The sequence below is a fragment of the Poecilia mexicana genome, unplaced genomic scaffold (assembly GCF_051168715.1).
Source record: "Poecilia mexicana isolate PSO_F unplaced genomic scaffold, ASM5116871v1 scaffold_19, whole genome shotgun sequence".
Classification (NCBI taxonomy): Eukaryota; Metazoa; Chordata; class Actinopteri; order Cyprinodontiformes; family Poeciliidae; genus Poecilia; species Poecilia mexicana.
Window position 1 is genome coordinate 17030669 of NW_028263388.1, and position 27983 is coordinate 17058651.

The 27983-nt window shown below is 37.9% G+C and overlaps 1 protein-coding gene across 1 annotated transcript; it reads left to right on the forward strand.

The window, feature by feature from the left end:
- The first annotated feature begins 371 nt into the window (after nucleotides 1–371).
- On the forward strand, nucleotides 372–27331 carry fshr (follicle stimulating hormone receptor). Its single transcript, XM_014968412.2, has 14 exons — nucleotides 372–1818; nucleotides 8092–8163; nucleotides 9549–9623; nucleotides 9838–9912; nucleotides 9995–10069; nucleotides 16445–16519; nucleotides 16752–16832; nucleotides 18963–19031; nucleotides 19115–19189; nucleotides 21167–21352; nucleotides 21425–21645; nucleotides 22900–23081; nucleotides 23228–23419; nucleotides 24573–27331. Exons 1-14 carry the CDS (start codon nucleotides 1634–1636, stop codon nucleotides 25104–25106), a joined length of 2097 nt encoding a protein of 698 aa, XP_014823898.2. The 5' UTR covers nucleotides 372–1633; the 3' UTR covers nucleotides 25107–27331.
- Nucleotides 27332–27983: the final 652 nt, after the last annotated feature.

Here is a 27983-nt window from a genome sequence, read left to right on the forward strand (position 1 = left end):
TGGGCTAAAGACGAGGGTGAGTGGACTGCAGCTTTGTTCTGTTTTAAATCTGTATTTGTGTGTAGTTGGATGAATGTAGTGTATGTAAAATACTTCTCAGTGCCACAGTACAGTGTATATCTTTATTTGTAAATACTCTGTTCGAGTGAAACCCCCTAAGATATTTACTTCTATTTGAGCGGTCGACAACAACAAACGTCTTCATCACCCTTTTAGGAATATAAATAAACTTTTTTTTAAATGAAGCTATTATTTTTTCTTAGAGCATAAAAAAGTTTTTGAATTAATAAAAAAAATTATATATATATATATATATATATATATATATATATATATATATATATATATATATATATATATATATATATATATTTTTTTTTTTTTTTTTTTTTTTTTTTTTGTCTTCTCTTTCATAATGTGTTTGACTAGCCAGGATTTGGAGGGTTATCCTCTCCTCACTTTGAGATGGAAACATTTTAATTCATTTATTAATAAACATTTATTCTCCATTCTAAGTAGCAGAAATTACAATTGAAGTTGTAAATAAGTGTTAAACTTCAGAATGGAACGGGAAGTTGTTGTATTTGTAATTACTTATTTCCAATCAGTGTCTTTGTTATGTTGAAATTAGTTTATTATTACAAAGATGCAGCTAACAAGAGCAGATTATTACTAGTCATTAGCATCCTATAGTAATTCACAGAAGTCACAATATAGCATGCAAAGAAGCTGCAGTCTGCAGCCAACATGCCAGCTTTCCTTCACACTTCATAGCAGAGGATAAAATCTTTTACTAAGAGTCAAGTCCCAAAATAGGAGTTCAAGTCAAGTCTGAAACCTGTGAGTCTCAGTTGAGTCCTGCAAAATACTTTCAGCTGTGATTACAAAGTTGGTTCCAGTGCTGATTTAGGTGGTGGGAATCAAATGCACACATTTCAGATTTTTGTACAAAAAAGTGTGTTAAAAAAAAAAAACTATTTTCCTTTGTCTTTACATATATGCAGTTTGTGTTGCTCCATCACATTACGTCCCAGTTTAAGTGGCGAGAATCTTTTTACACGGTACTGTTTATGTACGAAGTCACAGGAAGTTCAGATTAATAAATGTTTGCTTGGAACTGATTTGTCACTAATCTTTTTCCAATGATAAGAAACCCAAACAGTTGTAAACTGTGCATCGCTGTCACATTGTACTTCTGAAGCTCAAACAGCTTCATGGTGTTTGTTTTTTTTCACACTTGCAACATAACAAAAACTAGTGAAACCAGATTTCTGGTGAGGCTAGAGCGCTCGAGCAAAGTGCAAAATCTCTGCCGCATGCCTTGTTGTGGTATTTTGTAGACACTACACACAGAAGACACATATGCACAGATCCAAGAAGGGACCTCCTACAGTCTCATCCACCCTTGAAGTTTTTCACACACCCCCGGCATTCACCGCTGCAAGAAAACATCAAAACGCCTCACATTTCTTCCTCTCCTCCAACCTGTGTAGAAAGACAAACGAACGAGCAGAAAACTTTTCACATCAGCCTGGAGTGTTGGTTCTGAGGGCCTGCGTACATGTAGGTTTACATGAGATAAAGACACAAAGGATTATCTTTTTTTTTTTTAAAAACAGATCAGTTTGAAAGGATGGTGGCAAACGCACTGATCATGCTGATGATAAAGATGGCAGCAGCTTCCATGCCTGGCTCTGAGATGGACCTTAAACGCGGATATGGAGCTGGTTCTCCAGAACTGATCCAGAACTCGTGCCACTCGGTGGGATTTGGAGTCAGAGCGATTCCTCCCAATATTTCCAGCAACACCTGGTGCCTGTGAGTAAACATACGCACACTCTTAAGAGCACACATGGATGCAACTACTAATTTTGGACATAATCTGTTGTCTGCGTGTCGTAATGGAGCTAAAAGGCTTCATTTTCAAGAACAGCAATGCAAAAAAGAAAAAAAAAAAGATTTAGGGTATTGAGTAGCTCTTTGCTCCCTTGGCTCTGATTTAAGGTGTTAATGAGTTTTCCTCTTTGGAAACATCAATGTGATTGATCAACATCTGTCTCAGCTCAATTAGTTTTCTAAAATAAAGCAGCATCCATTTCCAGTTTTCATCTTTAGTTCTTTTTTTTTCTTGCAATAACTGCCAGAAAACATCTTCATGTTGTGCAGTGTTAGGATTTTTTTTTAAGCATCTGCTTTAAATATTCATTGTTGGTTTCAGTGAAAAACATTGTCACACTTCAAGTGTTTCTAAAGCTTCTCAACCAACATTTGGAGAAGACACCCTACAACAAATTCTGCTTGCAGTTTATTCGATAAACCAAACTAAAGCGGAGTGTGACTGGATGGAAAAAAGAAGAGTTTCTCAAAATTAAAATATGGTACACGTGACATGTATTTGTATCTATCCATCCTCCTTGTGAATCAACACTTTGCAGAACCACTTTCTCTGCAATTACAGATGCAACTCTATTGGAATATGTTTCCATCACCTTTGCACATCTACAGACTGAATACAGCAAAATAGCTCAAACTCAGCCAGGCTGGATGGAGTGTTTAGGCATCAGCTTTCAACTATTGCCACAGATTCCAAGTTGGACTTTACACTACAAGAACACAAAATCTTAGCTTTAGAAACCAGACCAAAAATATGTTTATTTACTTGACATAAGACAAAACTAATTTACAAGTAACTTTTCGGCAAGACATATGAGTTATAAGTAAATTAATGTTCTAAAAACATACTTGTTCCACTGACAAATTATTTCTCTTATTACATTGAAAAAATGTCACCTTATAAGTGAAATAATCAGCTAGAGGAGCTATTACTTTTCATCAATATTAAGGAATTATTTACTTAAAAGAAGTTCCTACATCTTGCTGAAAAGTTACTGAACAGATTTAGTGCAGGTCTGAATCATTCCGACACGGATATGCATAAATATAAACCATTTCTTTCTCTTAAGTCTTTCACAAACTTGAGCAAGTTTTCTTCCAGGATTGTATATACAGGATTATATTTACTAATTAATCTTCCCATCAAGCTAGAAATTGAGCTTCTTATATCTTACTAAAGGATTGTTTATGTTGTTCTTACAGAAATGTCTGATTTGGATTTTCCCACCTGAGCTGTGAATCTCTGCAGCTCCTCCAGTGTTAACACGTCTGCACAAATCTCGGAGGCCTTTACAGATTAGATTTATCCATATGAATCTTTAATTGTATTTATTTTATTTAGGTTTTAAAAAGTTAACAGCAACAGTTTTCAGGTTTTTATTTACAAAAAAAAAAATTTAAACCATACATAATTTTCCTTCTGCTCCAGATCTATCACATATAATAAAATCTCATCAAAATACAGTGAAGTTGGTGATTGTAATGCGACATGTAAAAAAAGAATGTATGTAATGCAATAAACTCATAAGGTATTTTCAACAGACATATGAAAAGTTTGCCCTCAAGCTGCACAATGATCAAAACTCCAGTTGCTTTTTATATCGACTAAAACTCATATTGTTCTTTTGAACAAGTGAAAACCTCTCGAGACACTTTGTATAAAACGACACACTCCCTTCACCATCGTCTCATCATTAAATATTGAAGGATTATGCAATATTTACACACGCCCATCTTTTCTACGTGCATATTCATTTAGATTCATCCAAACCTCACCGCTTTCCTTTGGCTAAATCTTGTACTGAACGTTCCAGAGCTGGTCTAATTAAACATTAACTGAATCAAGGATTACATGCAACACTTGTTTGACCTGCTACAGCACCGCTGTGCAGCATTCACCGCAAATAAACACTTAAGTCTAAAACCATTGTGTCACTGCGTTTGCTGCTTTACCTCCTGGCGTTTCTCACTGCATGCCTGGATGCAATGCGACTTTGTATGTTTCAGCTATCAGAGATCAGGCAGCAAAAACCATGCGATGTTGGTACAACGAGGAGGAGGATGACGATGAGGGAGGTCTGCTTATTATCTGCTTCCTTGCACCTGTGTCCAGACAACTACATTTTTAACGATGCCTGCCAAAATACTTCGAGAGGACGGCAACATTTAGCTTACCTTGTCATGTGGTTTTAAAGAGAGACAACAATTAACTGGCCATACATCTCAATATTTATCAGATTTATCCCTCTCTGTTTTAAAGAACTTCCACTATTTTGGTTGTTTTTAGTTTATAGCCAAGCCTTTTTTCTCACCTAGTAGTCCGGTAGACTCAGTTTTATTGGGAACCAAAACTGCAACATCCGTTACATTTTCCGCTGGTGTGGTTCGCTTTCACACTGACTCATGTCAAATGGACCAAACCTTTTCAAAAACCTGTTCTCCTCCTCGCCTGTGGTGGCGCTGCACCAAGAACCACTGAAGTAAAATACATGTAAACCTCAGAAGACGACATGAGCGCAACTTCCTTCTTTGAAAATAACAAAAATGTCAGATATTGGCAAGTGCGCTTCTCTTTTTTTTTTTTTTTTGGTTCCATTTACTCAGAATGCCCTGCACTGAAGTCCGCTTCCTGTTTTTGGAGCGGTCTCTGGCTCTGTTTGGCATTTACATGCGTTCGGGCTGCACCAGAGTTCACTTCAACCGAACTGAGACCTGGGATTTCAGGTGAACAAGAGTTCACTTTGTGGTCCGCGTCAGAGTTTGTGCAAAAAAAAAAAAAAAAAATCAGAAACATTTATTATAAATAAAGTTCAAGGGGTGTGAATGATTTTCTAAATCACTAGTAGCAGTTCTAGCTAAAACAGACAACAGACAATTAGAATAGAGAAAGCAGGATTACATTGAACATTTATCCAAATGTTAATACGGATGTTTGTGTTTAAATTTGAGCTTTTTTGTACAATTCTATCCTTGTTAAGATTAACGTAACAACATTTCAAACTTACTGTATCTGTAAGGACACAGATACAGTTGTCCTTACAGACAATTATCTGTCTATAAGGACAGATAATTGGTATCTGTGTCCTTACAGATACCAATTATCTGTAAGGGCAGATAATTGGTATCCACCTCATATCTCAGTCCTCAGGCTCCTCTCATGCAACTATTACTACACTCTTTGTTGGATCATGGTAATGTATATTGATTTTATCTTGTTTGAACTATAGGGCCTCAATAAGGAGGAGAGATACTGATGTGGCATACTGAGCACTTCTTCTGCACATCATGACAGAAGTCATTGTTTAGGTCAGGTTTCGTTGTCATGCAGCAAATGATGGAGAGCAGAACATCCATCCATCCATCCAGACTGCAAAAATACAGGGGTTTTTTTGTCTAGTTTTTAGTGCAAATATCCTAGCACACTTGAAATTAGGCCTGCAACTAATGATTTTAGCAATTGACTAATCTATTAATTGGATCAAGAAATTGGCACATTTTGCTGATTTTTCATTTATGCCTTTCTTATACAATATTAGAAATATATTAAGACATGCAAATAAAGAATTCCGATCATTTTTAAAGTAAGAAAATAAACATTTAGTGCTTAAAAAGCAATAAGATAGCATTCCTTAAGTGAATCTGAATCAGGTGAAGCTTGATGCCACATGAGGGTTTTGTCTAAAACATATTTATAGATAAAGGATGCTTTTATACAAAAACTAGCTTAATTACTGCTCTGAATATATTGTTTTTTTCAGTAGGCAGCATTTTCTTTTGAGTCTGAATACTTCAGTCACCAATTAATCAACTGCTAAATTAATCATTTCATAAATGTAATTAATCATTTCAGCCCTACTTAAAAAAAAAAAAAATCAAAATTCCCGATAACTTTTCAGCAAGCTATAGGAGCTTAAGTCCATAATTCCCTGATATTGATGGAAAAGTACAAGATCCACCTGCAGATTATTTCACTTATGGGAAAAAATGCCTTGTTATAAGTGAAGTCACATGCAAGTAGAACTAGTACGTCCTAATTAATGTTAAGGAATTATTGACTTAAAACAAGCTCCTATTTCTAGAGAGATATTTGCACAAGAAACTAGGCCAAAAATACAAAGTCCATCTTTATGAAATAGATTTAATAAATAAATAAAAAAACAAACATAAAATAAATCTCACTTTGATTTCTCTCATTATTTTGATGGAAAAAAGTCAGAGTATTTTTTTCCAGTGGTGTGGCTAAAGGAAACAAAAAGTTTCGTTAGCAGAATTGAAACCACAAGCCTCTTACATCAAAACGATGCAGTCTTGTGTTTCACCCTTATAAAGAGAAAAAGTTAGGTTTTTTTGACAGGGCAAGTCGAAGCTCGATCTAAAGGTTTGGAAAAAAAACAAAAAACATCTGAAGCACATGTATACACATGAAATAATTCGACTGCACCTCATCCCACACACAGAAATACTGCTGACACGTACACATTCACATCACAAGGACATTCTTGTCTGCCAAAAGTAGCAACTAATCCCTGGAGAAGTGAAGTCCCAGCCTCCGGGGTGTGTGTGTGTGTGTGTGTGTGTGTGTGTGTGTGTGTGTGTGTGTGTGTGTGTGTGTGTGTGTGTGTGTGCGTGCGTGCGTGCGTGTGTTTGTAATACCTTCTGGGGACGATTTTCCTGACATATACTACGTTGTGGGGACCAATTGCTCCTCGTGGGGAACGAAGCCTGGTCCCCACAAGGGGAAACCCTGTTTATGGGTCAGGGGTCAGATTTAGGGCTAAGGTATGAATTGAGTTTTGGTTAGGGTTAGGTATGTGATGGTTAGGGTTAGGAAAAGGGTAAGGGTAAGGTTTAGGCTGTAGAAATGAATGGAAGTCAATGGAAAGTCCCCACAAAGATAGCCATGCAAACGTGTGTGTGTGTGTGTGTGCGCGTGTGTGTGTGTGTGGGGGTGTGTGTGTGCGTGTGTGTGTGTGTGTTTTCTTGTCTGGTCAAAGGTCAAGGCTCAGGAAGAGTTGTGATATTCACAGTTATGCAGCTACTAATGGCCATTTCAGTAGGGAAATCCAGATAAAACCTGCTCCGCTTCTCCCACACATCATTAGTGCAAAGACCTTTGTTTCTCAAAATGAGTCGCTCATTATTTTCCTCCTTCATTGTTTCATCTTAAATTATACTTAAAAATCTCCAAGCTGACAAATTTGCTCCGTTTCATTTCACAGAATTTTACTGTAAACTGTAAAATACACACATTTAAGAATTTAAGTGTTTAAATACTTACTTTGAAAAATGATGAAAGCCCCGTGAATGTACCTCATGTTTTTTTACATTTTCAGAGAGAATTTGAGTTACATGTTTCTTCATATTTCACATGCCCCTGACCTGCAACTTTCTTCTTCTTCTTTTTGTTTTTAATGGCGGTTGGCAAACAACTTAATGGTGTGCATTACCGCCACCTACTGGTATGGAGTGTGGATCAAAACGCAACTAAAAAAAAAATAAAATAAAAAAAAACACTAAATCCTCTCTATCAGTTTAGTTTTCTTAAGAAATTTTATTAAATAACGTAAATATTCAGAGGAAGAGGAATATCCCAAAATGACCTGCAACTTTCAGACGCATCCCTGAATAAAAAGTCTGGTTAATAACCAGGTTTTTGTGAAACCTGCCAACATGCCTAGGCGGTAATTCAGCCTTTTGACTCAGGTGTGTTGGAGCAGAAATTTGGAACAGTTGTGAAGGAAAGCAAAGCAGGGAGACAGAGGGAAGGTGAATAATTAACAGAAAGGGAGCTGTGTTCATCAGTGAAACAAACCAAAGTGGAGACATGAAAACAGGACACAAGAAAAAAAGACAGAAATTAAATCTAAAGGAATTAACCTATTTGGCAGCAGTTTTCTAACAATGTGTTCCACATTAATAGAGTATGGCAAGCCCTTCCAAACATAAATAAACAAACCCACAACAATATGTCTCACTAACTTAAGTCATTTAACTTTTTAAAATATGTTTACAGTTTAGTGACATTCGACGATTAATGCATTTGTACTTTACTGCTGTCACTTTGGCCAAGATGCTCCTGTAAAGCTCATTCATGTTTTTTGTGCGTGTTCCGTTTACTGTAAGAAAGATAAATGTACTCAACTGCATTTCACTATAATTTCCCAGATGTTTACATTTTTTATTTTAATGCTGTTGTAGGGAAGTGAAGCAGACGCAGATCACAGAGATTCAGCAGCGTTCCTTCGCCAGCCTGCATCGCCTCACAAAGCTGTGAGTTTGATGCTCATGATTTTCATTTGATGCTCTGCATAGTTACCTGAGGAAGACCAAAAAATAATTATTTAAATGTTAAAAGACAGAAAACTACTGCACTACACAGAAATGAAGAAAATAAAAAAATGATTCAAAAAGGCTCAGAAAAATAGAAGAAAATAAAACGAAGAAAAACAATCACAGGATAAATGTGATGCATTTGTTGGTGACGGTGGTTGGATAAGGGGAGTGTCAGGAGGCGTAACATATTTTTTCATTTTGGCTAGTATCGTTCATCACCTTTAGTCTTTGCTTCATAATTATGTCATATCGTCACCTTCCTAAAATAATGGCTTTATGTCATGATCCGTGTTTCTGTGTATTTATTTTAAGGTTTTTCTGTGTTCAGTTTCTGTCCTGAGTCTCTGTTTCTGTGTCTTCCCATTTATTGCTTCCCAGCTGTGTCTCATTCCTTGATTACCCTCCCTGTGTATTTAGTCCCACCTGTTGTCTTTGTCACTTGTCGGATCCTCTCGTTTGTCATTTGTTGCCAGCCAGCCAGCCAGCCAGCCAGCCAGCCAGCCAGCCAGCCAGCCAGCCAGCCCAGTCGTACTGTAAAGTCCTGTGTTGGTTAGCTCTCTTATTCAGTTTTTCAGTTGCTACCAGTAATTAGCTATGTGCTAAACTCTCTGCCGTGCCGCCTGTGTTGGACTGTTTGAGCTCTCTTTATTAAATCATCATCACCACCATCCTCTGGGTCTCAGCATTCGTTCTCACCACCACCTCCCAACACCACCCCATGACACTTTAGTCATTTTTCCCAAAAGTTTTTTTTTTTTTTTAATCATCTTTTGGTTAAAAAAAAGACTTGTGTCATTATTCCAGGAAGGTGACGATATGTGAATGGACAGTCTGTGTTGCCATGGTAATCACTGATCTGTTTATTCAGATTTTTTTTTCATGAACCATCAGAATCTGTATTTTTTTATTATAGAGGATTATTGTTTTCTTTGTACTTTACTTTTTTAGCAGTTTAAATCACCTCAGACTGTGTTATTTTAACTTGCCTGTTGTTTTGCTTTATAAAGGAAATAGATTTTATTTTGTGGACCATCTAAAGGTCCACAAAAACCTAACAAATTTGTTTTATTTATGATATTATATGAGGTTATAATCCAAAACATAATAAATTAGATCTTTATATCATATTGTAATTAAGTGAAATGCATTTTTAAACTTGTGGATTATGTTAATAGAACCAGACTGGGAAGCCATCCCCCAAATATCCATTAAAAAAATCAGTTCTTTTACTTTCTATCAATGTTGGACAGTTTTTGCAGAGAATACCAGTGAGTTCTGCTTTATTAATATATTTATTTCCTTTCTGTCACTTCCCATCTTAGTTTCATCCTGCAGAACAACATCCTGCAGAGCATCGGTGCATCTGCCTTTGCCGGTCTGCCTCAGCTCTCCGACGTGTGAGTATTCGCATCTCAACCCTAACCCTGCGCATCCTGTTTCCTCCCAAACAGCCGCGTGTTTAGTCTTTGTCCTGGAACAAGAAGAACCAGAAACTCTGAGGAGTCTCCTCATGTCAGAATAATGCAAACAAAATATGCTTAACAATAAGTGCAAATGAGGCCCAAAGAGGCTTATTTTTAAACACGTGTCATGTTCTTCTGCTTCTTTCAGCTACATTTCTGAAAATCTCTCTTTAGAGACGATAAAAGCTTTCGCTTTCTCCGATCTCCCAGAGCTCGCTGAAATGTGGGTACAACAGGCAGTTAGTTTTGATATATTAGATTTTTTATGTTTTTAAAGTGTGCAACTGACAAATTGCTTCTTTCAGAGAGATAACCAAATCCAAACACCTGAGATCCATTCATCCAGATGCTTTCAGGAACATTGTGAGCCTTCGCCGTCTGTGAGTGCTCTCACACTTTGTTTTTTTAATTTTTTGAACTAATTGTGAGTTCAAAGTAGGTCATGGTTGACGAGCCTACTTCTGAGGACCCACACAACCAAATCCATGATTATTTAATTAGCTCGGATCCCCCTGATGGCAGATCAAGCGTCAAACATCCAACCACCAATTTAGATTTTCCCACAGTTTTATTCACCCCGAACTCCATAGTTGTAACACTAATAGTTTCCAAGTAATTGAATTGTTTTTATATTTGTGAAACAATCTCCAAGTAGCCAATTATGTGATTCATTGCTCACTGCTTTAGTCTCTCAGGGATTCTATCATCTGTATCGTTCAGCGTGGCCCATTTTGTTAAAACTGGGACACAAAAACTCGGCTCTGTGTGGTGACAAAAATATATTTTTAAACTGTTTGTCTAAACAAGGGCACCTTAGTGCAGCATCGAGACATAAATCAGCGTCTGGAACATTTTTTTTTTCTTAATTTAAGCTTGTTTGTTGCTCAGATATCAGAAAATATGCAATGGTTGCTCGGTGCCTAAATTTATCCTCCATTCGTCTTCCATTTGTGTCAGACTGAGTTTGTTGGAGAAATGGGTAAAAATGAGTTGTAAATATGCATTGTAAAGGAACTTGAACGCCTTTAAAACACTGGAATGCTGACGTTATTAGAAAAACAAGCCTGCACTGCTTGTTTAGTCATTTAACTTTTTAAAATATGTTTACAGTTTGGTGACATTTGACGATTATTGTCACCAAACTTAAAGTCTCTGCTTACTGTCAGAGACTTTAAGCAGAGTCTCTGACATCTCGGCTCACACAGATATTCATGGAACGAGCCTCAAAAGGGTCAAGCATTTTTGGAGAAACGACTCGTAATATTGTCCAACTGTCATGATTTCAGTGTTACACGCTGCTCTCCTGCTCTGCCCCTCCCACCCCTGTTGGCTGCCTGATTGCTGCCACCTGTGCTGCTGTTGCTGCTTTGTGAGTTTCTCTGCCTTTGCTCTGACTTCTGCTACATGTACCTGGATTCTGGATTTGTTCTGGCTTTCTGACCCTGAACTTTTCGCCTGAGCGCTGAGTTTTGGATCAAAGGAAAATGACTCGCTCACCTCCTCAAGGTGAAACCTGATCGTTGGATTGGGGCATGTGAACCAGCTTACGATGCTTCCAGAGTTTCCTCACTCTGTGATGTCATAATCCCAGGTTTAAAGAGCATAGAGTCCACCTCTCCATGGTCCTGCGGGTGAAACAATCCCCGCAAAATGACTTTTCCCTTTACATAAGTCACATCTCTGAGGAGCTGAGATATCCAGGAAAGCAATCTCTACTGGAGTCTGACGTGAAAGCTGATCCCAAGAAGAGGCTGTCAATCGTCGTATACCTTTTCGTAATTGCAAATAAAACCTTTCTGTGGTCGGGTTCTGATTCGTACGTAACTTATTATGCCCAACATTTGTGTACATTTGCCTGGTGTCTTAAACATTTTCAAACTTTGTCCCTTATAACCACAAACATCAAATGCCACACATGGAGTTTTGTGTGAAGGCAGCTTGTTTATTGTGACGCCCATTTGGCTTGAGGCAAACTGGACTTTTGGTTTATCCTCCATTCAGACCAGATTTGTGGCGAGCAAAACTAACATTTGGCCTGTTTTCAGATTCTCCAACCTGAAGTTAGCTGCATCTCCTCCAGAGCAACTTTGAGCATCTCAGCTGCTTCTTTGAGCTAAAGCTCTCCATCTTCTGCCAGCTGTGCCTTATTTATTTCATTCTTAGATGATGGATTAAGCTGTACTGAAAAAGAGAACGAAGCTCCAACTTAAAGAAATTGATTTAATCTATTACATGTAATCACATTTGTCTAATGCGACAACTAATAAAAGTAACATATTTACTTGGATAAACTTAATTGGATCACCTGTTTTCTTTTTTCAGCGTGTGTTTGTATTAATTACGAGACTTTTAAGGACAGTTTGTTGCACTATACTTTATTTAGGAGAACATTGTGAAGAGAACAGAATGAAGAGATCATCATCATGTCAAATATAAAAAAGTGGATAAGAGTTTGTGAAAACCTCTGCAGGTTTCCTTACTTGTGCTTTGTGTTGTAGTGGTTCGGATTTGACTGGTTCTCCAAACTTTGTACTAGATCTGTTTTTATATTTTAGCTCTCTTTTCTCCCCTTTAGACCATCCTGACTGGTGTATTTTGTTTTTGCTTCATGTACTTCAGTATTTCTGCTGTCTGTTCCCCAGTTTGCATCAGATCATCTTGCCCTGTTTTCTTTGCACATCAGACCTTTGTCAATCCTCACACCTGGCCTGTGTTGCTTCAATAACTTATAACTTTTCTCGTTGTGTTTCCGGTTTCATCATTTCTGCTGTGTTTTAGGGTTTGATTCATACATATTAAAACTACATCTGTTTAATTTTTTTCTGCAAAGGCATCAAAAGTAATTTAATATTTCTGAGAGTTTGCACAAGAATTGCACAACATTAGAAAAACCTATGAGATTCAGTAATGTAGGTTATTGTCACAAAATGTCCTGGTGAGCATCTTCTCTTGCACAAGTAGCATCAATACCTCCATGAGCTGTTTAGATGTTTAACTTAAGCTTGACTCTACAAAGCACTATTTTCAAAAAAATCAAACAGCAAATAAAGACACATTTTTTCCCAGAGGCTGTCTCTCTAATGAACACAATAAACACCTTATTGCCTAAGCAATCAGCTCCTCTGCTTTGAAACAGAATAAGCATATTTGCACAACAATCCTCTAAAGAAAAACTGGCTGCAAATACTTGTGCATACTGTTCATTTATTCCCTCTACAGTACATGTGTCAAACTCAAGGCCCGCGGGCCATATGTGGCCCGCCATGTCATTTTATGTGGCCCGCCCCAGCATTTTATAGGCCGATGATTGAGTTAAAATGGGTTTTGAGCACGAATTGACTACAAACTACATCTCCCACAATGCATTCCGATTACCAGCCAACATTACGGCTTCTCGCCACTAGAGAGCAGCAGAGTCACCTCAAGCTGCTGGTTGATTTTCCCAGCGAATAAAACTGAGACATCAACAAGCTAACATCAAAACGTCCAAGAAAAGAAAAATCGATTTACAAGTAAGACTGTGAATGAAGATGTGTGTGAGTTGGTGTCAGGGCGGCAGGTCGCGCTAGACTTTTTTAGTTATCCGTTATCTTGACCGACAACATAAAAAAAAAAATCGGTCATGTACTATTTTTATCCATGAAATTACAATCATATTTAGTCGCATTTTATGCGGTTTATTTAATATTCACCGTGAATCCATATCCCATGACAGATTAAGCAGTTAAATGTATCTACATTTTTCTTGTAGTGGCAAAAACCACCCCAATAACTTTTAATAAATTAAATTAAGTGACTTCACTTAAATTAGCATCACTTCACCCGCTGGGGTCTGAACGCACTTCCTCCTGGTCCCCATCTGCAGAAAAATCTGCGCTAATTCATCAGTCAGTTGGATCTGTCTGATCCAAACAGATCAACTGAACTCTGTGAGTATTTTACCCTGCGCGGTCCGGTGTGTGCTTTTACCAGGATTTTTATTTTATTTATTTATTTATTTATTTGCGTGGTTTCCCTTCTCTGAAACGGACAGATGTTAGGTCTGCAGCTCCTCCAGAGCGCCGCTCTCCTGGGTAACGAGCACCAAGAAGGCTCCGTTTGTTAAAGCCGCTGGATGAGTTACTTCCAGCGGTTTCTAATTCTTCGCAGTCCGCAGTGGTTGAGCAGCGGACTGCGCATGTTACAGTCTAATTAACTTTTGCATCGTCATTTATTTCTACAAGATAAACTGCTGGCTCCTCAAGTGGATTAACACAACGTTGCATTCTCTTTAGTTTTCTCTGCTCTGTAATGGAGACTTGAATTTAACGCACCATTTCAACCAAAGGTTTGTAATGCGCTTCCTAACCATTTTTTATTTGTAAGTATTGATTTTATTTTTTTAGCCAAGTCTCTGTAGAACCTGCTGAAGATGTCTCTGCTAATGACATCTTCAATACATTTTTTCATCCCAGGCTTAGTTTATGGACTGAACAGACACCATTATACAGTTTGAGTGGTTGATTTTATTTTTGAACCATTTTTAATTTTAAGATGTTGATTTTAAACCATTGTTTTTTATTTTAAAGTGTTGATTTTATTTTTGAACCCTTATTTATTGTAAAGTGTTGATTGTATTTTTGAACCCTTATTTATTTTGAAGTGTTGATTGTCTGAAGGACCTTACACACATGAATTGCCCCGTGCGGGGTTTGAACTGATGACCTTAGCATTACCAGCACCGTGCTCTAACCTGCTGAGCTAACTCACCTACCTTATAAACTGTTGAGTTTCCATGGATTTAAGAAGAACTTACATGATATTACCACAATGAAGATTTGATAAAAGTGCTTATATTCTGTTTTTCAAAACAACATACATAATATTTTATTTTCCAGAGATTTTGTATTTTTAAGTGTTGATTGTATTTTTGAACCATTATTTATTTTGAAGTGTTGATATTATTTTTGAACCATTTTTAATTTTCAAGTGTTGATTGTATTTCACAGATATTTTTTATTTTAATGTGTTAATTGTATTTTTGAACCATTTTTTATTTGTAAGTATTGATTTTATTTTATAGCCATTTAGGCAAGTCTCTGTAGAACCATTTGTCTCTGCTAATGACATCTTCAATACAATTTTTTGATCCCAGGCTTAGTTTATGGACTGTAATGTGAAATTAGGCACAAGTCTGACAGTTTGTTCACCAAGTTACTGTGCTCTCTGAGAGGATCTGTGGTATAAGTATTTGACATTGTTCCATGCCCATCGTTGACGTTAGTCTCTAACAAAATGTGGATCATCTACCAGGAACACTGCAGACAGCATGAGTTTCTGTAGTGTAGTGGTTATCATGTTTGCTTTACATCCAAAAGGTTTCTGGTTCAAAACCAGACAGAAACAGATTTTGCATGTTCTATTCATCACAGGTGTTTACTAAAGGTCAACAAGGGCTCTGTGGTGTCATGGTCTGTACTCAGAATCCAGGCATCTGAGTGCAAGCCTCAGTTGAAATTTTTATGCGTTGCATCTCACATCATCAACTTTGGAACCTCAAACTGAAACAAAGCAGAGAAGTTCAGTTCCTGTAGTGTAGTGGTTATCATGTTTGCTTTACACGCAAAAGGTCTCTGGTTCGAAACCAGACAGAAACAGTTTTTGTAGGTTATACATCTCTTGGGGTGCAATGAGACAACAAGAGCCTTCCTCTTTTGTGATGGTTCATTTGCCAATCAACTTCAATGTAGGCTTCTTTGAAATCCAAGCTACTTTACTTCAATTACCAATTGGCAGTTCTATGGCGTAATGCACATGTGTCAAACTCAAGGCCCGTGTGCCACATGTGGCCCCCGAGCATTTTATAGGCCATGGAAACTCAAATGTAATATTTAAAACTTCAATACATAAAATCAGTTATTTAACAATATGAGGTGGTGTTTAATTTATTTTTAACATTGTATTTTTATACATTTATGCTAGAGGTGCCCAAGTCTAGTTTTCCAGAGCTACTATCTGCAACTTTAGATGGATTCCTTCTCTAACACACCTGGACCATTGAATCATTATAAGCCTCTACAGAACTGAATGAGGGAAGTCAACCTTTTGTCTGCGGTGTGTTTTAGCAGGGATGCACTCCTGATTTGTACCGTCAATGTGGCCCGTTGAGGGTGGCCAATATGCTGAAGTCGCCCTCGGTGAAATTGAGTTTGACACCCCTGCTCTAAAGTTTATGTATTTACACATTGTGTCTATGCGCTGTGAGCACTTGAAGCTGAAGTCAAATTTGTTGTGTCCAGCTACAGGACAGAACTAAACTAACAAAGTAAAACTGACTATTTCCATCTTAATTAAAAAAAAAAGTTTCATTAAGATAAAAATTGGTCTAGAAAATTTCTTCTGTTCTGATAATGAAAGAGTTTAGCTGTAGTTTCTTAATGAATTTATCACATTGCAACTACTTTGTTTGTGCTGCACTGAAAAAAAAAATACTACTTAGTGTTAAAATTTTATTTAATATTTATTGCAGTCCATGCAGCTCTTTGCAAAACGCACATTAACAGTAACAGTGCATTTATAAGCGTTAAAATTTCTGTCAACGCTAATAGTTTTAGACTGCAGCCGCGTTTATTTCCCTTTCACCTTGACATACTCTTGAAGGATCTCCATTGTTCGTCTGTTTGCTACGTTGTGCCCGGTTTCATTCTCACGTGGTGCCTGCTTGCCTGTTGGTTACAAAATGAAGGAAGTAACATTTGGCTGTCGTATTTCCACAGAACTATCTCCAACACCGGGCTGCGAATTTTTCCAGACCTCTCCAAGATCCAGTCTGCAGCCCGAGGTTTTCTGTTGTAGGTGTCAGCGTATGATGGAAATGACCCGCAAGAGCGCACTCGCTAAAACACCCACACACCATCCTTTCCACATGGATCTGAATTTATAGGCACACTGAATTAAAGCACATGGCCTGAGGACATCACACACATTTACCGCCTTTAAGATGGACACACACAGACTCATTGCAGATCAGTTTGTGCTAAACACACATGACTTTTTTTTTCTCCATATATCTTTTGCCCACAGTGACCTCCAGGACAACATCAACATAGAAACTGTCCCTGCCAATGCCTTCAGAGGCCTCTGCACAAAACCAATTGAGGAAATGTAAGATAATCATCTTCTTTCCCTCCGGCTACTTCCATTTTCCTTTTGTATTCATGCGCCTCTTAGGGACGGCTCTACTAAACGACTGCACATGTTTAGTTCTTGCAAAATGGGAGCAAGCTAAACTTGGAGCATCTGTTTGTAAATTAAAAGAAACAGGTCGGTTTTACAAGCAATAGCATCCAATGCTCTAACACGTTTAAATGAGGAATTATTCATGCATTTAGAGGACAAGCCATCCATATTCATGTGTGTTTCTGTGAATTACAAATAAGGGGAAATATATCGACAGAACCTCAAACACCAGAGTTGTTTGTGACAGTTAGGGTGAAATATAATATATATTACATTTATCTTCTAAAAGCAGGTGACAGTTTTGATTCAGAAGAAGAAACAGGAAAGAAGGCAACTTGCTGCATTTGTGGTTTTTTCAAAACAAATGCAGAAATTTCATGAAAATGATGTGTGCTGTCTTCCATTGGAGAGTTTTCTACAAATATTTCCAGTAATTTGTATTTAAATTCAATCAAAGCTGTTTTAAAGCACATTGCAAAGGTTTTCACAACCGCTTGATTTTTTTAAATTTTTAGTTTTGTCACATCACAACCAAAGACCAACGTATTTTGCAGAGTCTTTATATGAAAAATAACAAACATTGTAGTCACAATTGTAAAGTGGAACAGTCTTACACATAAATATATGGGAAATGTGGCATCAATGTATGTCAATACTTTGTAGAATCACATTAGCTGCAGGTGGTTTTAGTGAATCTCTCCACCAGCTTTGCACATCAAAACACTGAAATACTTTCCAGTTATTCCCTGTCTAAAAAAAAGCTGAAGCTCAGATTAGATGGACACATGAAAGCATTAGTTTTCAAGTCTGAAAAAAGATTTTTAATTGGGCGTAGATATGAACTTTGACTGGTCCATTCTAACACATAAATATACTTTGACTTCTCGTGGCAGGTTTGCATGTCTGTCATAGTCTTTAGGTAAAAGACAGAACAATAGATGTTTGGATTTAGCGTTTCTGTGTATCATGCATACAACAGAATAAAAAGTGTTAAAATTACACAAATGAGAAATGTGACGTTTTTCTGGCTCCAAATAGCTGCAGGAACATCAGCGAGCCTCTGCAGCCAATAAACACTCTGGCACTTAATTTGCCGCTTCTGTAAAAGCCAAAAGTGGTTATAAAATGTTCAGAAGCAGCCATGGTAGTCGTCTTGGTGCAGTTGGAATGGAAACAAGGATTACAAAAAGATGCAGAGTGGTTCCGAAGACATGCAGCATTTCTAAAATTCAATTCAGAAACCAGGAAAATCAATCAAATTTTATTTGTATAGCACATTTCAGCAGCAAGACATTTCAAAGTGCTTTACATCATAAACAAAAACACAAAGTCATGCAACTTAGAATCAACAATCAAAACATTACATTAAGTCAAGTGCCATCGTTAAATTCATAATTGATTACATTTCAAATACAACTCTAAACAGGTGGGTGTTTAGTCGAAATTTAAAGGAAGTCATTGTTTCAGCTGTTTTACAGTTTTCTGGAAGTTTGTTCCAGATTTGAGCTGAAATGCTGCTTCTCCTTGTTTGGTTCAGGTTGTGGGGATGCAGAGCAGAAAAAGTATATGGTCATTAAAAAAATCAACCCGAAAAGGGCCATGAAATGACCACAGCATTATAAAAAGGACCAGAGAGAAGAAAAAACATAAAATAATTCAGAATGGTTATGAAGCAATACAAAATATGGTAGGTGCATGCACAGAACAATCACAAATTACACGTTTGTGTTTGCTTTGAGCTTCCTTCCTGTTGCTCTTCAGTAGGATGAGTGGGGTGCTTTCAGAGTGCTTGTCTGTGCCCCTGGGACCCAGGTTTCATAATCTCGCCAACGACTTTATCAGCGATTCTGTTGAACAGAAGAAAAGAAAAGAGGAGGAAAGAGCAGCTGAGGCAGTAGTCACTTACTAACTGTTTAGCTGAAAGTCTGCGGCCGCGCAGCTTTAGTTTGTTGGAACAAAGGAAGTGCAAACAGCAAGTTTGGCATCAGCAGCTCAGATAAATTTTCGCCGCCTGAGCCATGTGACTGAGATTTTGGCTTCTCTCTCTGATGACAGACGGCTCACCAGAAATGGCATCAAGGAGGTGGCGAGTGACGCCTTCAACGGAACAAAGATGTACAGATTGTGAGTCACGGACAGACGCACAGCTACAAGCACGCAGTTTCAACTTCCTCGTTTAATTTCTCTGCTTTTAACTCGTTTTCCAGGCTTCTGAGTGGAAACAAGCAGCTTGCTCACATCAGCCCCGATGCCTTTGTGGGTTCCAGTGAGTTGGTGGTGCTGTAAGCATGACATCCCCTCTTATCTCGTGCCTTCATCGTTCGCCCTCTTCAGCGCCACCTTTTAAAGTCAGAGCAGGCTGACAGTCTGTCAGCATTCTATTTAAAACAGAAATCTGGATGAAGGTTAAAATTGGAGGTTAAAGAAAATAGATTGTGAGCGAATGCAGGCAGCGAATTTCAATGCGCGAGATTTTCCCACCTCCAAAGAAGAGACACGTCCTCTACTGTCCAGCATGTCAATCAAACGGGAGCAGCTTGACAGTTTTACAAGTTGTTCTGGTTGATTCCTGCATTTATTTAATCTCTAAAATTAGAATAATTCCTGTGGTATGAAAATATTTATTTCAAATTGATAATTATCTAATATTCAATAGAGTCCATTTAATAGATTTTAAATAAAATGGCTTCAATTTTAAGTTTTTTTCCTCGCTTTCCTTTCTAAAACATAAAGAAAATATTTCCAGAAAGTGGCTTTTATTTCAACGTGAGTTGTGCAAGTATTGTGGGGTATTAGGCTACAACAACTTCATAATATTAGCAGAATAAAGATGCAATTTTACCAGATGAACCTCATAAAACTCTGAGAAAAAAGCGTCAACAGTGATTTTTGTTCTTCGAAACAGACCCAGTCGTTTGTATGATTGTTTCGAAGTTCTGCTGATGATAATTTGATGCTGATGCGTTGAAACATGAAGTATTTCCTTATCTACGAAAATGATACCAAAGTATAATTTCATAAAATGCTCAGTATTCCTCATTCTAATTTATTTGTAGTTTTCATGTTGAAGTTCTCATAAAATAACTTCTTCTTTGTCCTAATATTACAACTTTATTCTGCTAAAATTGTGACATTATTCTCATATTATTTCGACTGTACAGCTTTATTCTCAGTATTGTTATGACTGTATTCTTGTAATATTATAACTTTATTCTCATAATTTCAAAATAGAGAAACTTAGTCTGGTCTTTATATTCCATCTGAGAGTTGATCTAAATTCAGCGTTCAAATAAACAGAAACATGCTTGTTAAACAAGATGGCCGCCCTGCGTGTGATGACATCACACTGAACTATGGAAACCCAATGAATGTACTGCTGGGAAAAAAATTACAGATTTTCCAAAACTTAAACCTCCAAAAACCAAAAATTGTTTATTACCCAGCTCTATTAGTCATCTGAATATTTTTCTTAAATGTATGTATGTTTACTTTTAAATGTAAAAACAAAAAAAAAACAAATCAAGAGAATACCAAAAGTACCCAGACCAGAAAATTAACTGAAATGCAAAGATGAAACCAAAAATATTTAGAAAGTCCCATAATTTAAGAAAAGGATGTTTTCACCATGTCTGGTGATAACTTTTAACTTTTGGTGAAAATATCTATATTTCTGTAATTGATTGGAATTTATTCTCTTGATGTTTATTAAAATCTTACCAGCTATTTTTGCTCTAATTTCTACTGCAAATACCTCAGTTCACTTGAAATAATACAAAAATACCTTGCAACTATTCAGCAAGATATATATAAGATTATTTTTAGTAAATAATTCCTTAATATTGAAGAAACGTTCTGGTTGAATTTTCAGATTTTTTCAATTATAACAATCCACTTTTCCTGTTATGAGTTAAATAATCTGCAAGTGGAACTAGTAACTTTTCATATATTAAGGAATTATTGTTCTAAAACAAGCTTCTATTTTTTTTCTGAAAGTTACTTATAATTTAGTTTTGTCTTATTTCAAGTGCACAAAGATATGTGCAGTAGAAACAAGAGCAGAAATACCTGGTAAGATTGTGTGTTTTTGCAGCCATGTCATTTTGTTGCTTTTAAGTGTACTTTATGTAAATTGGATCGGATACGTTTAGTAAATAATTGACAGCATTTACTGGCAGATCTAACACTATGGCAAGCAATTCAGAACAGGATTATTGGTGAAAATGACCTGAAAACCTGGTTGTGTTTCTCTGCGTTTGCAGGGACGTCTCTCAGACGGCTGTCAGCTCTCTGCCGGACTCCATCCTCGGCGGTCTGAAGAAGCTGTTAGCAGAATCTGCCTATCACCTCAAGAAGCTTCCTATTGTACAGCGCTACACAAAACTCCACATAGCCAAACTGACGTACTCCTCACACTGCTGCGCCTTCAAAAACATGCACAGAAACAGGTAGAGGTCACATCAGAATGATACTTTATCCAACCGGTGCTGCACGTTTTTCCTTACTTTGTTGCCCGACAGATCGAGGTGGACCCCTCTGTGTAACCACCCCGAGGCGAAAACCATCCCGGCCTTCTTCAGGGAGCACTGCTCCAACTCCACCTCCGTCTCCTGCAGCCCGACGCCTGACAGCTTTAATCCGTGTGAGGACATAATGTCCCCCGTCGTCCTGCGGATCCTCATCTGGATCATCTCTGTTCTCGCACTGCTTGGCAATGCGGTGGTTCTACTGGTGCTGTTAGGTAAAAGTGTAGCAAACTATGTGTGCAACTACATTAAATTTGCCCTGCGGGGTCATTTTCTGGCTCTTAAATGAGGTTTTGAAAGAGAAGATTTTCTTTTATCATTCATTTTGTACAATTTTAGCAGTTTAAGATGTGCATACTGATGATAAAGTCACTAAAAGACATTTAAGAATATAGCACAGAGTAATAATTTCATAAAATCATTTAGCTTACACAAAAAACTTACAACATTATCAGGTTAATTACTCAGTTGTAATTAACTTGATAAAGACTGTCTACCAAGAACATTAATGGTAGTTTTTAAGTGTTTGTGCCAAAATATTTTGACTTTTTACTGTCCTGGTAACAGTGTTATCTTAAAAAGAGCAATAGGAAGATTGTATTTTCTAAAATGACCACACAAACCAAATTTCATCACTTCTTCACTCCCTGTAGCCTGGACCAGCGGTCTGCAAGCTTTACAACCCAAAGAGCCACTTTTGCTCTCCTGAATAAAAACTGATTTAGAGCCGCAAATATTACCTGGCCTTTTGAAAAATTACATCTTACCATATTTGATAAATATCAACTACAGAAAATATGTTGTAATTTTTAAATAGTAATTATTCTATCCCTATTTTTGAGTTTTTATTACAAAGGAAAACGTCAAAAAGATAACAGTTTTTTGTATCGGATGTTGATATTTGCACATAGTTTTCCCCTTCATGAAGAGAAAAATAGACATAAAAATAAAATTGATTGGTATTTTTAGTGGCAATTATCCAAGAGCAACGTATTCCAGAAAAAAAAAACTGAAAAATAACAAAATCCTTCATCTGTTCTATCTATTTTCAAAGTTATGTCGTTATCATTTTTAGTCAAAGATATTAAGAGCCATTGTGTAAAGTCCAAAGAGCCACTTGTACCTCTGGAGCTGCAGGTTGCTCACTGAAAAAAGAGAACAACCAATCCCTCTTAATTAAATATATCGTGTTAATAGGTCACCAGGGATCACATCAAGTCTACCCAAGTTAATTTATTAAGTTTATTAAGTTGTCAAGTTAAACAAACGTAAATAAATTAAGTTTAACAAACTTCATTCAATTACTTGTCACCAATCAGTAAAATTTTTTTCACTTTGGTGCTCCAGTCTCCTTTTTCAGTGCAGTTTGCCTCTATGCAACGCAGCTGGTGCAGCGCTGAAACTACAATATATTTATTTTTTTTTTATTCAAGCTGAAGTATTTGTTTCTCCCGCTGCCCTGGATGTAGGCAGTCGCTCCAAGCTGACGGTTCCTCGTTTTCTCATGTGCCACTTGGCCTTCGCTGACCTCTGCATGGGCATTTACCTGCTAGTGATCGCCACCGTGGACATGTTCACTCACGGCCGCTACTACAACCACGCCATTGACTGGCAGACGGGCTTCGGCTGCAAAGCTGCAGGCTTTTTTACGGTGTGTGTGTGTGTGTGTGTGTGTGTGTGTGTGTGTGTGTGTGTGTGTGTGTGTGTGTGTGTGTGTGCACATCATGTTGCCTGAATACATTAATGTCGTGTCTCATCAGTGTCTGTGTTCAGATACTAAATTACTGTGATTTACAGGTGTTTGCCAGTGAGCTGTCAGTTTTCACACTAACAGCCATTACTATGGAGCGCTGGCACACCATCACCAACGCCATGCGGCTCGACCGCAAACTTCGCCTGAGGCACGCCTGCATCATCATGACAACTGGATGGAGCTTCTCCCTGCTGGCTGCCTTGCTGCCCACAGTGGGTGTCAGCAGCTACAGCAAAGTAGGTAGCTCGTTGTTGAACACCTTTTAAGATGCAAGAGCTGAACGTAAAATGTTGCTCTGATGCAACCACGAACTCCACAGTAGTGTATAAATGGAAAAGGATAGACATTGTTCTGATATTTTCTGAATTTGCAATCCAAATCGGACCTTTCAGGGCTTTCCTCTTCGCATTTTTCCATACGAGTCACATTTGTGTAGCAGATTCTTTCACCTGACCTGTGGTTCTCTGCAGCTCCTCCAGGGTTACTGATGTGCCTCTTGGCTGCTTCTCCGATTAATGCGTTGCTTGTCCAGTCTGTGAGATTTGGTTGACGATCATGTCTGACGTGCTCCTTGGCCTTCACAACGCTGTTTGTTCATAAAACAGCTGGATATTTGTTTAAATTATATGATTGGCAGATAGAATTTGAATTGTATGTGCCTAATGAAGGCAAATGTTTGAGCAGCTTTTTATTTTTATCTTTTTTATTTTTAGTAAATGAGGAACCAGGTGCTTCCAGTCACATGTGTTTCCACAAACCCCAGCTGTATCAGACATTCATAAGACAAACAGGACAGGGTAATAAACCTCTTCCATTAAAGGGCTACAGTGACTCAATGGGTACTGTGCCGTTACCTAGCAACCCCACCGGAGCTTAGCCCATTGCCTAGCAACCCGAGCAGAACTCCAGCACCTTTGGCCAGCTGGGTTTACCTCTGTACAATGGCTGCTGGAAAATACAAATGTTTTGTTGTTGACTTACAATTCAGAGACCACTTCTACATTCTTATTGGTTGTTCAGGAGGCTCCACTTCTGCTTTTCCATGATGTACGGTTGTATAATTGCACATGTATTTGCAACACGTGTGCGTGTAAACATCGAGGTGGAGGCGTGGCCAGTAGTGGCTTATTTGGATTTAAAGTGAGAAGAGGCCCTAAAATGTCTCATTATCTGAAAATGATTTTGTGTAAAAAATAAATAAATAAATAAAAAATGTAATGAACATGTTTTATAGCCCATCCTAACCTGTTCAAGGAGACATGCTAGGTCAACTTTAAGTTTATTTCCTTCAATAGTTTCCAAATAACCTCGCATATTGCATGATATAAGTTACAGAATCAAGTCCACTGAGACGTTTAATCCTTTAGATATCTGAATATCTCTGTACAGGTGAGTATCTGCCTGCCGATGGATGTGGAGTCCGTGGTCTCCCAGGTCTACGTTGTCTTTCTACTGGCTCTCAACATCCTGGCCTTCTTCTGCGTTTGCGGTTGTTACCTCAGCATCTACTTGACCTACCGCAAACCCTCGTCGGCGCCTGCTCACGCCGACACCCGAGTGGCTCAACGCATGGCTGTCCTCATCTTCACCGACTTTGTCTGCATGGCGCCCATCTCCTTCTTCGCTGTCTCCGCCGCCCTCAAGCTCCCGCTGATCACCGTCTCAGACGCCAAGCTCCTGCTGGTTCTTTTCTACCCCATCAACTCATGCTCAAACCCCTTCCTGTACGCCTTCTTCACCCACACCTTCCGACGGGATTTCTTCCTCCTCGCCGCTCGCTTCGGCCTGTTTAAGACCCAAGCCCAAATTTACCGGACAGAGACTTCGTCCTGCCAGCAGCCAACGTGGACCTCGCCGAAGAGCAGCCGCGTCATTTACTCCTTGGCCAACACGTTGAGTCTGGATGGGAAACAGGAGTTCTGATTGTCACCAAAGTAATCGCAGTTAAAGGCTTTCGATTGATGGTCCTTTTTCTCCCCTCGCAGAAGCCAAAGACCGTTTGATAAAGAAATGTTTAAAAGCAATGTGGCACTTTATAATGGAAGAAAATTTAAATGTAAGAGAAATTAAACAGTTTGACATTTTGGATATTCTTAAATGAATGAGTTAATCCAACCTTCTGGTTGGCCTTCATTTGGTCCCTCCAAACATTAGACATCTGTGGACGCCTTTAGTGGCTGTTTAAGGTTGACCTGTTTTCGTCTTTATGCTGTTAGCCCAGAAAATGTGTTGAAAGTTACATTTTATAGCCCCTAAACTCTGTTTCATTTACCAAAGACAAAGACATAGAAAGTCAGGTTTGGTTGGTACATTTAGATGTCGGTAGATGTCTTCAAGTTGACATCAATTTGTAGACGAAGCAAAGACAAAGTCCTTTATTTTTTAAATCTATTCAACAATAGTTTGATGTCGGGGGGGAGGGATTGAACTCAACTAGAACTCCTGCTGAATTTCCTTCTTGAAAGGTCCAAGGACTTCTTGGTTGATTCAAGTTGCACTTGTGACGTTTTAGTTAATTTCAGAGTGAAAAAATATACTAATGTGCCACATAGTATTATAACAATTCAAAGCTGGTTTTGAAATATTGCCCCAGAAATTGAAATCTGATTATCAAATTAACCCCATAACCAAATGATTAATTGGTTATGGAGTTGAACTCCTGGGATTAGCTGACAGTTTTTGCTCATTAAGGCTAAAGTCACTTAGCAACACCGTAGAAAATAATGTATTTCTTTATATAACCTGGACTCAAGCATTATAGAAACAAATTTACAGTATGGGACCATGGTGCTCTGCTCAAACTTTGTAAGAAAACAGTGTTAAAATGCATATAAGAATATAAATCTCTTTGTTTTTATCGATTAGTTTTAGTCTTCTTGCCTACTAACATATGTCAAGTAGAGAGTTAATCAGAGAAACATCCAAGAGGCCAATTGTGTCTCTGAAGAAGCTGCAGAAATACCACATATCTCACCACAAAAGCCATCATGGCCGCTATGTGGTCAAAACACACATGACAGATGCTGTAATAAACCGTTTATTTGCCCCTTTTACGACTTTTATCCCACTAACGCCGCCACATGTACGGTACTGCACAAGGTGCAAAACATGAGCATGTTGCTTTTCTTCCTGGTTTCTTGACATGGAGGTAGGATGTGGTTAAGTTGGGTTTGATGAATTCTGCTCCATGTAGCTCTACAAATAATTTCAGCCCAACACTTTGGACGCCAGGGTCCAGTTTGCTGCTCGGACCAAATGATCGATTTGTCTCTGACCTTGGAGATGTATGTGCTGTTTATGAGCTGAGCACTTCTTTCTGGTTGAGAGTAAAAAAAGAAAAAAAAAAGCTGGATTTGCTAATCGCTAATTGTTGTGGCGCTATGATTTTGCAAAACAAGATTGTAAGAAACAAATTTTGCGCATTTAATTCATTAAGCAAGGTGTTCACAAACAGATGATGTGCATTAGATGCACTTTGAAGAAGAATTCATATTGCATTTGACTGGAAACTCATAATATCTGATCCTGGAGAACAAACAGAGCTCACCAGGAATCACCTCCTCATTTGAAAGCACAGTGTAAAACGTATGAACTGAAGGAATCTATGCAAACACAGAACTGAAGATTAGTTTTGCTTGAATCTGGGTCAGAAACGCTGTCCTACATACAGTTGTTTTTGTTACAACTAGATTTCACCTGCAGATGGGTAAAGTTTCCAACAACTCAACCGTATAAAAGTAAAAGTAAACACATGACCTCATCTGTCTTATCGCCTAGCAAACATCGTCCTTCTGGTGCGACAAGATGTCGCTGCAAACTGAGATAGCTTGTAATAAATTAGACCAAAGTTTTACACGTGGGACAGCATCAAAAATTCAACATTTGTTCAATGTTTAATGTTATGAGTGAGGGATGTTTATTGAAAAGAACACTGCAGGGATCTGCTGATTAATAATCTGCTCATACTCTGTCTGCTGTAGCTCTTCATACCTCCAATTCTCCTCCAGCCTATGAGCATGTATTCTGCTCAAAACGAAGGTCATGTAATCGTCTTTGAGATGTAATTATGCTGCGGCTTTTTTTTGTGTGCAAAATGTGTAGATGGATTGTTGTCCCTTTTTTTTGATAAAGTTGTTTGTAAATCTTTCTATCTGAGTATTTTTTTAAATTTTCTTTAGAGTATTTTCTGTGTGATGAAGTGGTATTTTCTTTATTTTGCAATGATGTCCTTCAGCTTATCCAAAGCTTTCAAGGACAAAGAGACCCTAGTAACCTCTGCTTTGCGATTGGGTGGGTGGGTGTTTCTTGGAGGAAAGACAGCTGCGTTTTCTGCTCATTACAGGTGGATGGAAATGGCAGCGAGATAAAGCCCTGCACAAACACCAGAGAGAAACCCTGAGTTTCAAGGCTGCAGCTGCAGCAAGGAATCCATCTCATTGATATGGAAGCACTGCCTCCTACATGCTAAACGTGTTGATGCATTTTTACCACCAGGTTATTCAAGTCAGTCTAGATTTAAGACGATTTCTGCGCTAGCGTTGTTGTTCTCGGATGGCCTCGTTAATTTGAAGGTGAAATATTAATCCAGGAGGTGCATATTTGAGTTTTTAATTCATATTCTGAAAAAATAAAAGATTAAAAAGTATGCCGAGGGTGATTTAAAACTTGAAAAAACAGAATTCATGCATAAAAATTAGCATGACACTATACAACGGAAAGTGTTCTTGCACAATTCCAAATACTTCTTCACATTGAGATAAATTATACTTTATAAAAAAAAATTTAAAAATTGAAAACTGG

Excerpts from the sequence above, each read along its gene's own strand:
- fshr (XM_014968412.2), top strand. The coding sequence starts at position 1,634 with ATGGTGGCAAACGCACTGATCATGCTGATGATAAAGATGGCAGCAGCT. Across the intron at positions 19,190-21,166 it reads TCCAGTGAGTTGGTGGTGCT|GGACGTCTCTCAGACGGCTG; the intron begins GTAAGCATGACA and ends CTGCGTTTGCAG. Across the intron at positions 21,646-22,899 it reads GGTTCTACTGGTGCTGTTAG|GCAGTCGCTCCAAGCTGACG; the intron begins GTAAAAGTGTAG and ends CCCTGGATGTAG.